At 39.8% G+C, this 13,393-nt stretch overlaps 1 protein-coding gene across 1 annotated transcript in view; it reads left to right on the top strand.

Annotated features, from left to right (window-relative positions):
- The window catches only part of LOC115143113 (sodium channel protein type 8 subunit alpha-like), a 104,322-nt gene that overhangs the window by 65,707 nt on the left and 25,222 nt on the right, over positions 1 to 13,393 (top strand). Inside the window, 7 exon segments of the mRNA XM_065001797.1 lie at positions 942 to 1,115; positions 1,329 to 1,685; positions 1,928 to 2,089; positions 2,279 to 2,572; positions 8,249 to 8,366; positions 8,594 to 8,748; positions 12,195 to 12,395. Of these exon segments, the coding sequence (XP_064857869.1) occupies positions 942 to 1,115; positions 1,329 to 1,685; positions 1,928 to 2,089; positions 2,279 to 2,572; positions 8,249 to 8,366; positions 8,594 to 8,748; positions 12,195 to 12,395 (1,461 nt within the window).

The raw sequence follows: 13,393 nt of genomic DNA, 5'->3' as shown, positions 1-13,393 counted from the left end.
GCTGATTTTTACTGGTCCAGGTTTTGCATTGAGAATGACTGACAGGGTTGTGAAATATGAATTTTTGAGACTACCTAAATCATATAAACTGGAACAGCCATCTCAATAATGAGTACATTAAATCCAACTACTGACAGATTAGATCAGTTTAGAAACATGTATGTAGCATAAGATTAATCAACCAATCAATGTACATTAAAAAAACACAGGTATTGAATCAAACAATTCTGAATATCAACCTGCAATAAACCAGGCTGGGAAAGATGGTAATGATGGGCGTGGTTTTGAGCAAACATACATTTGGAATTTTACTCAACAAGCTTGTTCAAATTAGCTCACATAGAGCAGAGTATGTTGAGTAAACACAACACGTTATCTCAAATTCTTGTCCATTTGAAGTCCACTATACTCACATATTTAGCTGATTAAGCCATTGGTTAAATTGGCTTTTTTACAGTGTTACCTTCCAAAGGCAATCATGAATTTGTCATTTTTGCTCACATCGAGCAGAGTTTGTTGAGTGGCTTACATTCTTGTCCTTTTGAAGTCCACTCAACTCACAGAATAATAATTATTTAGGAATTGGTTAAATTGGCTTTTTTACTGTGCATGTAATTAGAATAAAATTCTGTAAAATCAAAAAAACACATCTCCCCCAATGAATTTAATTCATTCATTACAATTACAGTAACATTTACTTGTTTATGGTATAATACTGTGGGTATTGTTTCATTGGTTACTATACTTACTTGCCACTAGCTGCCGGTAAGTTACTGTCAAATTCACAGCAACCCCTTTACAGTTTAAAATTGCACCCTTGAATTGAAATTAAATGAATCTCCTGAATTTAAGTGGGGTTGACCTCAACCATGTGTCGTCCTACAGTGGTAGCTTGACCCTAGGATCTGACTGTTAACCTCTTTCTCTCTTTGCACTTACAGGTTTTCACTGGTATCTTTGCTGGTGAGATGTTTGCCAAGCTGGCTGCCATGGATCCATACTACTACTTCCAGGAAGGCTGGAATTGTTTTGACAGCTTCATCGTGACCCTCAGTTTAGTCGAGCTGGTATTGGCTGACATTGAGGGTCTGTCTGTGCTCAGGTCATTCCGATTGGTGAGTAAGAAAAGTGGTGTGAACTGGAATGATGGAGCATAATGACAACCATCTATGACCTTGATGTCCAGACAGTTTACTGAAGGTGGAGTTAAGGGTTCATTCTGCAGCAGAGTTAGCTTGACTTGACTAATGCCCAAATTCTCAAACAGTATGATTAACCACCTCAAATCTGTCTCTCCTACCCTCCCCCCCTCTCTGTATCTTGTCTAGCTGAGAGTGTTTAAGCTGGCCAAGTCATGGCCCACACTCAACATGCTCATCAAAATCATTCACTCTTCTGTGGGAGCCCTGGGAAACTTGACCTTGGTGCTGGCCCTTATCGTCTTCATCTTCGCCGTGGTTGGCATGCAACTGTTTGGAAAGAACTACAAGGACTGTGTTTGTAAGATCGCTATAAGCTGTAAGCTGCCCCGTTGGCACATGAACGACTTCTTTCACTCATTTCTCATGGTGTTTCGGGTTCTGTGCGGGGAGTGGATCGAGTCCATGTGGGACTGCATGGAGGTGGCCGGCCAGAACATGTGCATGATCGTCTTCTTGATGGTCATGGTCATAGGCAACTTGGTGGTAAGAAAAACAACCATTGAAATATCCATAATCAAGTAGCAGTTTTTTGCATACCCTACCTGTGAAGATCAGGTCTCTCTTCACTTAGTGAATTGGAAGCAAGTAGCATTTCTGCATCCACATCCACATGTAACTATGGTTTGTGCATTATAATTTTGGTCTGGTTAAGCCTGATATCAGTTAGTTTGTGGTTAGTGAAACATCTGCTAAGACCTGCTCTATGTGCACCGCCCTCTCCCCAGGTGTTGAACCTCTTCCTTGCCTTGTTGCTGAGCTCATTCAGCGCAGACAACCTGGCACCCTCAGACGATGACGGAGAACAGAACAACCTGCAAATAGCCGTCGGTCGAATAAAGACGGGGATTGCCTGGGCCAAGGTCTTTGTAGCCGAGGTTATGAAGAAGGTATCCTGTGATGACATGTCCTCTCTGTTCTGTTATATATGACATCACTCTGATGTCATTGTTGTGTTGTTTCTGTGTTGTTTTAACAACACCAAGACAAACGCTTTCACAATGTACTTGAACGTCAGTATTTGTTTCTTGACTGATTTTAAATCTGATTCTGATTGCAAATCTGATTCTGATGGCAAGGAGGAGGAAGAAGCAGAGGATGAGCAGAAGCATCTTGATGAGTTTGACGAGAAGCTTAACTGCATCGCGAACCAGAAGGGCATAGACATCAACCGCGAGCTGGACTACATCAATGGCAATACCAGTGGTATTGGCAGCAGCGTGGGCAAGTACATGATCGACGAGGACCACATGTCCTTCATCCACAATCCCAACCTGACCGTGTGTGTTCCCATTGCGGTCGGGGAGTCCGATTTCGATAACCTCAACACCGAGGACTTCAGCAGCGAGTCGGATGTGGAGAACAGCAAAGACGTGAGTATGGAGGGATGGGTGTGATATATTCCTTCTATGCTATTTAAATATAGCAATGGTTGGGGTGTGGGGTTATATAAGAGGGGAGGTTGATGGTTGTGGAAGGTGGTTAATCGGAAAATGGGAAGGGGGGTTTTGGGTGCTTGATTAGGTGAAAGGTTTGACGGAGTTCTGTTGGAGGTTTAGGATAAGTTGTGGATTGACTTGTTGAGACCTATAGTGGAATATAGTGGTTACGTAATTTTCTATGAATTGGAGTGCGTTAGCATCCACTCCTCTAAGATCACTCATACTTCTGACTTCTTATATGTTTTTTTTGTAGGTTTTCACATATTCTATATGCATTAGCTAGCTTCCTGTAGCTGAATATGTCTTCCCTACTTAGCCACAAAAGCCGCATATTTCTCAAAAACAACTTTATTTCAAAGGAGTGCTATACTGCACATGTGCAGTTTGGCACAGCTCGTTGACTTGAGATGATCACGTGTTTCTACATAGCTAGCTTGGTGACCATTACACTGCTAGCTAGCGTGATCAAGGGTTTGTATTGGAATGGCTGTTAGAAATGTCTCTTTCTGTACAGAATTTCTTTGATTTAGCTAAATCTCACCTAACTAAACATGCTAGTTAGCTAACTAGCACAACTAACACAATGTATTTTGCAAACCTAGATAGCTGGGTACTGAAACAAATGCAAAGGATCTCTAACTCAAATCAGAAATCACAACAAGATTAGCTTAAACTAATCAAAAGATACAGTTATTTTAGTAATCGCATCGTCTTTCACAAGTTGAACCGTGGCTAATGTGTTTGCCTTTATCCGTCACCGGCTCTCCTGATGAGTAGAAGGAGGTAATGTATACACTTTTGTTAGCAAATGCAAGCTACAATACGCCAATGATGAGACTGTGACCATAGAAATATAACTCCTAGAAGTGGAATAGCCCCTCAGACCATGGCAATTTGACAGCCCCTTATGGGTACACTCAATATGGCTGACATTGTATGCTTAATTGCCACGTTAACATGGAATGTTCATTAAAATGATGCTGTGGCTTTATAATGTCAATTGTGTTGACTGTTAATGAAGCACAAATTGAATGCTGTACTTCCAGCTTTATTTTCTGATCATGGGTACTCTAAAAATGGCCGCCAGTTTACCCATCAATGACCCATTGACTTGGATGTCCATTCTAGGAATTATATTTCTATGACTGACTTGGAAGGTAATGTATAGCTACATTTATGTTAGCTAATACAAGCTACAATACGGTAGTGATGAGAAAGAATGACTTTGTGACTAAATAGGATTTAGCAAGGTGTGTCAACAAAGTGCTTACTTTCACTTGCGCATCTTCTAATGGTTAACTAGAAATAGTTAACACACTCCAGAAAACAAATCAATCAGAGGAAATATTGATTCCTTATAGCAAAACATTATGGCTCAAGCTTATTATTGCGTTTGCACCCACTACTAACCAGGGGTTGGAACCATTATGGTTTCGTTCTGAACAGAACCATTATTTTATTCCTACCATTCCACTGTTCCGAACAACAAAATAAAGTTTTGAACCGGTTCGAACCAAAAAAAAGTAATGGTTTGTATTGTTCCTTTCTATTCTTTTTTAAACCTCTGAAACCGTCATTTATTTACATTTAGCTCGACATTAAATTACTTAATAAATTAGTGCGGATAAAGCAGCTTGCTATGGAGCAGGTAAGCAATTTAATCTCTACAGGAAAGTCTTTAAGAGCAAATTGTATTTTGCCGTAAAAGCATGGTAAAATCATAATGAAAGACAAACACACACACACACACACACTGTGGTGCCAGTCACAGTGTAGGGCAGGAGATGCAACTGACATTTTGCAGATGAGGAGAGCACGAGAGAGGAAGGAGGAAGCTTGCCTTGAAGTGCTGGGCACATAGCCCAGCTGGGCACATAGCAGCACCACCTGAAAAATTGTATTAATAAAAACAAAACAAAAATATATATATCTTTTTTGTAAGTATTTTTTCACAAAAGTAGTGCGCTGGTCCTTTACAAGTCCTGAATTAGCGCGGGGAATTTTTTTTTTCTGCACCATGCTTATAATGTTGGCAGTAGGCTACAGTAACCTATGCTTCAGAGGGGAGGGGCAGATAGCCTACACACAAGTATACCCACTGGCAAAGATTTCCAGCCGGTAGGCAGACACTGGAATAAGTTTCTGAGTGGTCAGAATGTAATAGAAAGGTATAAAGTTATTAACCGCTTCCCATGTTTTTAAAATAATGGTTATGTCCCGGAACAGTATAGATCACTTTAGTTTCAGGTTAGGGTTCTGTTCCTCAAATCATTTCCTTCTTTTCCAGTTTTCGGTTCTGTTCCCTGAACTGGTTCCAACCCTTGCTACTAACCACTATTGTTATCCAGCATATTCATTTTAATTAGTGTGCTTGCTTCAGCAAGATCACTACTGTTAAATAGCTGATGCAATCGCTCAAATTTTCTTCAGGAAATTTACCTTTTCTAGTTATAGATGTAGCATGATGCTTTGCAGAGTAGCCAAATACAGTGCCTTCAGAAAGTGTTTATGCCCCTTGACTTAGTCCACATTTTGTTGTGTTACTGACTGAATTCCAAATGTTTTAAATGTTTTAATTTGATTTCTTACCCATCTACACTCAATACCCCATAATGACAAAGTAAAAACATGTTCATAGAAAATGTTGCATATTTATTGAAAATGAAATACAGAAATATCTAATTTCTTCACACCCCTGAGTCAATACATGTTAGAATCATCTTTGGCAGCGATTACAGCTGTGAGTCGTTCTGGGTAAGTCTCTAACAGCTTTGCACACCTGGAATGTACAATATCTGCACTTATTTCTTTTCAAGTTCTGTCAAGTTGACTGCCATTTTCAAGTCTTGCCCTAGATTTTAAGCCCGATTTTAAGTCCAAACTATAAGTAGGCCACTCAGGAACATTCAATGTAATCTTGGTAAGAAACTCTAGTGTATATTTGGCCTTGTGGTTTAGGTTATTGTCCTCCTGAAAGGTGAATTTGTCTCCCAGTGTCTGTTTGGAAAGCAGACTGAACCAGATTTTCCTCTGGGATTTTGCCTGTGCTTAGCTCTATTCCATTTATTTTTATCTTTAAAAAACATCTTCCAGGTCCTTGCTGATGACAAGCATACCCATAACATGATGCAGCCACCACCATGCTTGAAAATATGAAGAGTGGTACTCAGTAACGTGTTGTGTTGGATTTGCCTCAAACATAACACTTTGTATTCCGGACATAAAGTACATTTCTTTGCCACATTTTTAGTACACTTTAGTACCTTATTGCAAACAGGATGCATATTTTAGAATATTTGTATTCTGTACCTGCTTTCTTCTTTTTGCGCTGTTATTTAGGTTAGTATTGTGGAGTAGCTATAATGTTGTTGATTCATCCTCAGTTTTCTCCTGTCACAGCCATTAAACTCTGTAACTGTTTTAAAGTCACCATTGGCTTCATGGTGAAATCCCTGAGCGGTGTCCTTCCTCTCTAGTAACTGAGTTAGGAAGGACACCTGTATCTTTGTAGTAACTGGGTGTATTGACACACCATCCAAATTGTAAATAATAACTTCAACATGCTCAAAGGATGTTCAACTTCTCCTTTTAAAAATGTTTACCAATCTACCGATAGGTGCCCTTCTTTGCGAGGAAAACCTGCCTGATCTTTGTGGTTGAATCAGTGTTTGAAATGTACTGCTCGACTAAGGGGCCTTAGTTGAGCAATTAGATAATTGTATGTGTTGGGTACAGAGATGGTAGAAATGACTTGACTTAAGCAAATTCTTGCTCCTGAACATATTTAGGCTTGCCAAAACAAAGGGGTTGAATACTTATTGACTCAAGACATTTCAGCTTTTCATTTAAAAAAAACTTGTAAACATAAAAAAAAAGTATAATTCCACTTTGACATTATGGGGTATGATCTCAATTGTAGCCTTTTTAAATTCAGGCTGTAACACAACACAATGTGGAAAAAGTCAAGGGGTGTGAATACGTTCTGAACATGCTGAGGCTCTTGAGATTGCAGTCTTAATGTAGTAGATGATGTAATGGCTTAAAGTGCATTTGTGTGTGTGTGTGTGTGTGTGTGTGTGTGTGTGTGTGTGTGTGTGTGTGTGCCATGTTTTTTAATCCACTCATCAACACTGGACTGAGCAGTGAATATAGAGCGGTGAACACAGAGGGGCGAACACAGGAGACCTTCAGATGACCTGACGTTTCAGAACATTTGTTTAGACATGGCAGTACCACTGGCTCTGCAGACTGACAGACAGACAGACAGACGGACACCGCTTTGTGTATGTCAACGTGTGGGAAAGGTCCTCCTCACTCGTACAGTATGTGGATATGTTGGGGAGCTCTGATGCTTGGGTCACCTTGACCTGGTTTGCAGAGAGAAGTCATGCAGCAGCTCTAATACCTGAACCAGATTCCAGTCTTCTCCTCTACCTGTCTCCACCAACCACAAGGCTGGCTATCCTGCATCTAAGCCTGTTACAGCCCAGCCCTGCAGCGATTGGATGGACACAGAGCCCCTGTCAGACAGTCAGGGATCTGTCTGGCTGTTTGTGATACTGGAGAAAGAGAGCAAGAGAGAGGGGGAGAGAGAGAGTGTGTATGAGAGTAAGAGAGAGAAGCACAGTCTTTCTGCTGACTATTCAGGATTCTAAAGTGAAGCGTCATTCATCTGTAAATTGGATTAGCTCTGTGCGTGTGCGTGTGCGCGTGCGCGCGTGAATTTGTCCTGGTTCACCTTGACTTATTGTTCAGCTTTGAGATGATTTATTAGGTTGGCTAGACAACATCTCTACCTGAACATGCTGTTTGAGATCAGCCTCAATACATTTACATTTTATGCCTTTCATAGAACTATGTGTTGAATCATCTCTCCATAACCGTTTCACTGTAATCATATCAAATAATACTTTGTTAATGGTCGACGTTTGTGGCTCGACTGTTGTATTTAAGAATAAGCATTTCTTCTGAGAGTCTGTGAGTATCTATACCGTGAGACATGAATTAAAAAGCCCCGGCCTATGATCCTTCCTCCACCTCACTTTTATTAACATGTTTACCATATCAATTACCTTCTTGAGTGTCGTATGTGTTTTTTCACTCAAGCCTGGGCATTGAGTAAAAGGTTTAACCACTGGATCTAATGCTCTAGTCTATTTACATAAAGATACCTAGCAACAAATCATGCATCACTGTCAATTCTGCGTATGCATATTTATCATTGACCAGCCCTAATAATGTAATCACTCAGCAGCCAAGGTTAATGACAAACTGGTCAATGTTGCTATTAATAATACTCACTTCAAGGCAAATAGACAAGGTTACCCACACATCCATGGTCAGAATGTAGGAGAATGTGTTAAAAATGCAGACAACATGTAACATCTAACCTCCAGCTGAGACACACAGCTTTTCCTGGTTAGGTTACGTGCCCCTTAAATCATGATGCCTTTGAGGTATCCACAGAAAGGGTGAGTAGGTGACTAGTGGATGCTTTTGTATGCAGTGGGTACCACTGTGCAGTATCTTTGTACATACTAGCTCATAACACCACAGAATGTTCTGTGATGTTAGGAGTCTGACCCTCTCTCCTGTTGTCTGTCTCAGCTGGATGACACTAGCTCTTCGGAAGGCAGCACCATAGACATCAAGCCTGACGTGGAGGAAGTGGTGGTGGTGGAGGTTGTGGAGGAGTTCCTGGACCCAGACGCCTGCTGGACAGATGGTAACTAAGAAGCCACAGAGAGACACAGGCCTCAGTCTGGCCACAATAGCACTTAGCATTTATACTAACTGATTTAATTGTGGTGTGGGTTGGTGAGTGTCTGTACTCATCTTCAGTTTGTATGGCATAATGAGGCCATTTTATGGACCTGTGCGTGTGTAGTCAATAGTGTGTCCTAAATATTTGACTGTGTCAGTAACAGTGAATGTGTGTGCCCTCTTATCCAGAATGTGTTGCCAAGTATACGTTTTTGTACTTGCCCATCGATCATGGCTGGGGGAAGCACTGGTGGTTCCTGAGAAAGACAAGCTACCTGATTGTGGAGCACAACTGGTTTGAGACCGTCATCATCTTCATGATCCTTCTCAGTAGCGGGGCGTTGGTAAGAATGCACACACACTTGTTTTACTATCCTTGTGGGGACTTAACAATTGATTCCCATTCAAAATCGTATTTTTCCTAACCCTAAATATAACCCTAATCCTTGACCTAAACCTAAACCTAACCCTAACTCCTAACCCTAATTCTAACCCTAGCCCTAAACCTAACCCCTAAGCCTAAAATAGCTTTTTTCCTTGGGTGGACTTACGAAATGTCTCCATTTGTTTTACTATCCTTGTGTGGACTTCTGGTAAAAACCAAAACCCACAGACTAACAGTTTAGCTCATACTGCACCATTAAGTACTATCTTACAGTAAACCGTATCAGTTCCGACAGAATGTACTGAAATTGAATAATTAAATCGATAAATATTTTATTCCCCCATCATGCCTTTTAGCTGTCTACGACTGTTTGTGATATGATTCTTGCTAATGAGCAGCAAAGTTCTGTAATGCACCAACCTTTTAAGCAAAGGGATCCAGCTTAGTTTTCAGCTTTCTGGGGGACTGTAGCACAATGGTGATTCAGAATGCTTACAGTGCCTTCAGAAAGTATTCACACCCCTTGAATTTTTACACATTTGTTGTGTTACAAGGTGGGATTCAAATTGATTTAGTTGTCATTTTTTGACAATACTCCGTAATGTCAAAGTTATTCCCCCCCCTAACATTAGTAAAAATATTATGAAAAATAAAACAGTAATATATCTTGATTACATGGGTATTCAACACCCTGAGTCAATGCATGTTGGAATCACCTTCGGCAGTGATTACAGCTGTGAGTCTATCTGGGTAAGTCTATCTGAGTTTTGCATACCTGGATTGTACCATATTTGCATTATTATTATTATTATTTTTTCAAGTTTTCAAGCAGATTTATGTCAAAACTGTAACTAGGCCACTCAGGAACATTCAATGTCGTCTTGGTTAGCAACTCCAGTGTACATTTGGCCTTGTGTTGAAGGTTATTGTCCTGCTGAAAGGGAAATTGGTCTCCCAGTGTCTGTTGTAAAGCAGACTGAACCAGTTCTTCCTCTAGGATTTTGCCTGTGCTTAGCTCTATTACGTTTATTTTAATTTTAAAAAACCTCCCTAGTCTTTGCTGATGACAAGCATACCCATTACATGATGCAGCCACAACCATGCTTGAAAATGTGAAGAGAGGTACTCAGTGATGTGTTGGATTTGCCCCAAACATAACGGTTTGTATTCAGGACATACATTACATTTCTTTGACAATATCTTTGCAGTATTACTTTAGTGTCTTATTGCAAACAGGATACATATTTTAGAATATTTGTATTCTGTAGCTGCTTTCTTCTTTTCACTCTGTTATTTAGGTTAATATTGTGGAGTAGCTACATTGGCCTCATGGTGACATTCCTGAGTGGTTTGCTTCCTCTCCGACAACTGAGTTAGGAAGGACACCTGTATCTTTGTAGTAACTGGGTGTATTGACACACCATTCAAATGTTAATTAATAACTTAACCAAGCTCAAAGGGATATTCAATGTCTGATTTGAATGATTTTTTACCCATCTACCAATAGGTGCCCTTCTTTGCGAGGCATTGATAAACCTTCCTGGTCTTTGTGGTTGAATCTGTGTTTGAAATTCACTGCTCAATTGAGGGACCTTGAAGATAATTGTATGTGTGGGGTAGAGAGATTTCGTAGTCATTCAAAAATCATGTTAAACACTATTATTGTGCACAGAGTGAGTCCATGCAACTTAATATGTGACGTGTTAAGCAAATTTGTACTCCTTCACTTATATAGGTTTGCCATAACAAAGGGGTTGAATACTTATTGAATCAAGACATTTCAGATTTTCATTTTTAGTTCATTTGTAAGCATTTATAAAACCATTATTCCACTTTGACATTATGGTGTATTGTGTGTAGACCAGTGACACAAAATCTCAATACAACAAAATGTGGAAAAGGGTGTGAATATTTTCTGAATGAAAGTTTTCACTTCCATTTACTTTTTCCACATTTTGTTGTGTTACAGCCTGATTTTAAAATCAATTAAATGTAGATGTTTTTGTCACTGGCCTACACACAATACCCCATAGTGTCAAAGTGGAATAATGTTTTTCTGAATTTTTATAAATGAATTAAAAATGAAAAGCTGAACTGTCATGTGTCAATAAGTATTCAACTCCTTTGTTATGTACCCCACACATACAATTATGTGTAAGGTCCCTCAGTCGAGCAGTGAATTTCAAACACAGTTTCAACCACAAAGATCAGAGACGTTTTCTAATGCCTCGCAAAAAAAGGCACCTATTGGTAAATGGGTCAAAAATGTAAAAGCAGACATTGAATTATCCCTTTGAGCATGGTGAAGTTATTAATTAACCTTTGGATAGTGTATCATTACCCAGTCACTACAAAGATACAGGCGTCCTTCCTAACTCAGTTGCTGGAGAGGAAGGAAACTGCTCAGGGATTTCACATTTAGGCCAATGGTGACTTTAAAACAGTTACAGAGTTTAATGGCTGTGATAGGAGAAAACTGAGGATGAATCAACAACATTGTATTACTCCACAATATTAACCTAAATAACAGAGTGAAAAGAAGGTAGCCTGTACAGAAAAAAATATTCAAAAACATGCGTCCTGGCACTAGGCACTAAAGTAATACTGCAAAAAATGTGGTAACGCAATCAATTTTGTGTCCTGAACACAACGTTTTATGTTTGAGGCAAATCCAACACAACACATTACTGAGTACCACTCTCAATTTTTTGGACTTCCTTACCAAGAAGACAGTGAATGTTCCTGAGTGTCCCAAGTTACAGTTTTGACTTAAACCTGCTTGAAAATCTATGGCAAGACCAGAACATTATTGTCTTGCAATGATCAACAGCTAATTTGACAGAGCTTGAAGAATTCTGAAAAGAATAATGGGTAAATATTGTACAATCCAGGTGTGCAAAGCTCTTAGAGACTTACCCAGAAAGTCGCACAGCTGTAATCACTGCCAAAGGTGATTCTAAGATGAATTGACTTAGGGCTGTGAATACTTCAATACATTGTCGTATGAGAGAGAACAACTAAATTCACATAGTTTGCCATGAACATAGGGCAGTATTACCGTTAGCACAGTTGAATCCCAAGACTTTAGATGCAATCAGGTTTCTGTAGAGAACATAATACTGTATATAAAAAAGACAGCATAACACTTTTTGGAGGACTGAGACTGGAGGATGGTCTTTGCCAATTTGACCAATTGCACCTTTAACACTATATACTGTAGTTTTCAGAGAATTCATATTTCAACAGGAAAAGCAAATGTCAAAAATATCTATAACACCTTTAACCATAGAGAGGGTCACGAGGTTTTCACATAACAGGAAAAACTCTGAGGCCTAAACACAAGACAAGACATCCAGTCATGTCAGTGTTGTTAACCTGCTGCTGTTCTGTTTTCCCCTCCCCCAGGCCTTTGAGGATGTGTACATAAATAAGAGGAAGACCATTAAGATTATCCTGGAGTACGCCGACAGCGTGTTCACCTATATCTTCATCCTGGAGATGGTGCTCAAATGGGTGGCCTATGGCTGGGTCAAATACTTCACCAACGCCTGGTGTTGGCTGGACTTCTTCATTGTGGATGTAAGTAACTTATCCAACTGACTCTATGTTACTTCTTGCCTCCTCTTATGATTTCCTTCCTCCATCTTTCCATCCTTTATTATTCTGTGCTGGTCTCTCTTTAAATCTCTTTTTCATCTCTCTTGCTTTGTCTTCGTGTTCTTCTTCTCTGGCTATGTCTTTTATGTATCTTGCTTCTCTCTCTGTCAGTCTTCGTTTTATGAGAGTTGATGAGCTTTTCTCTCCTCTTCCCAAGTTGGATACTGTTTCCCTTCAAGCACACTGTAGCTGTAACCAGATGACACTTTGTTCCTGATCTGAGACAACTTTGATAATAAGGGACTTGAATATCTCAAATGATGATGCTGCAGTGTGACCATTTAGCACTGATTGCAGATGCTGGGTATGGACATGGCATCAAGTCATTACCTATTGACATCGAACATTTAGCAGGCATAACAAAACTCTCCCTTCTTCCCATAAATATACTCTGTATAGTACATAACTCAAACATTTGCCAATTCGACTGCTTTGTCAACAACATTTTAACCAATCTTTTAAGTGGATTTAATGTAATTTAATGCTATTCTTACCCTCCAGCTGAAATGTTGAAAGGCCTGGCATCATTCATTGATATTATGGCCTTTCGTGTTGTATCTCTCTACACTGTTTAACTAACTCTATGGGCTAGCGTGTTATCTGTTGCTGTGGAGTTGACCTATCTTGTCATTGCTGTGAGTGAACTGCTGTAATATGGAATATTACAGCCTGAGATGGGAGGTGTGGTATTAGCAGTGAGTCAACAATGTGGTTTACAATCGCACTTTACTATGTAAACAACCAAGGGGAACCACCATTTGCACATAGGTGATAGTAGGGGTAGGGGGTGAAAGGCAGGACGATAAATGGGATGGCGGGGACCGTCAACAATTTTTGACATTTATCCTTTAAGAAAAATCAAAAGAAAAATGTTACACTGTCCACATGGGACACATCACAATGCCATACAAGCTCTCTTCGGTTCTGGTGTTGCAAAGTGGGGGGTT

The sequence above is a fragment of the Oncorhynchus nerka genome, linkage group LG15, assembly GCF_034236695.1.
Source record: "Oncorhynchus nerka isolate Pitt River linkage group LG15, Oner_Uvic_2.0, whole genome shotgun sequence".
Taxonomy (NCBI): domain Eukaryota; kingdom Metazoa; phylum Chordata; class Actinopteri; order Salmoniformes; family Salmonidae; genus Oncorhynchus; species Oncorhynchus nerka.
This window is presented reverse-complemented; position numbering and strand designations above follow the sequence as displayed.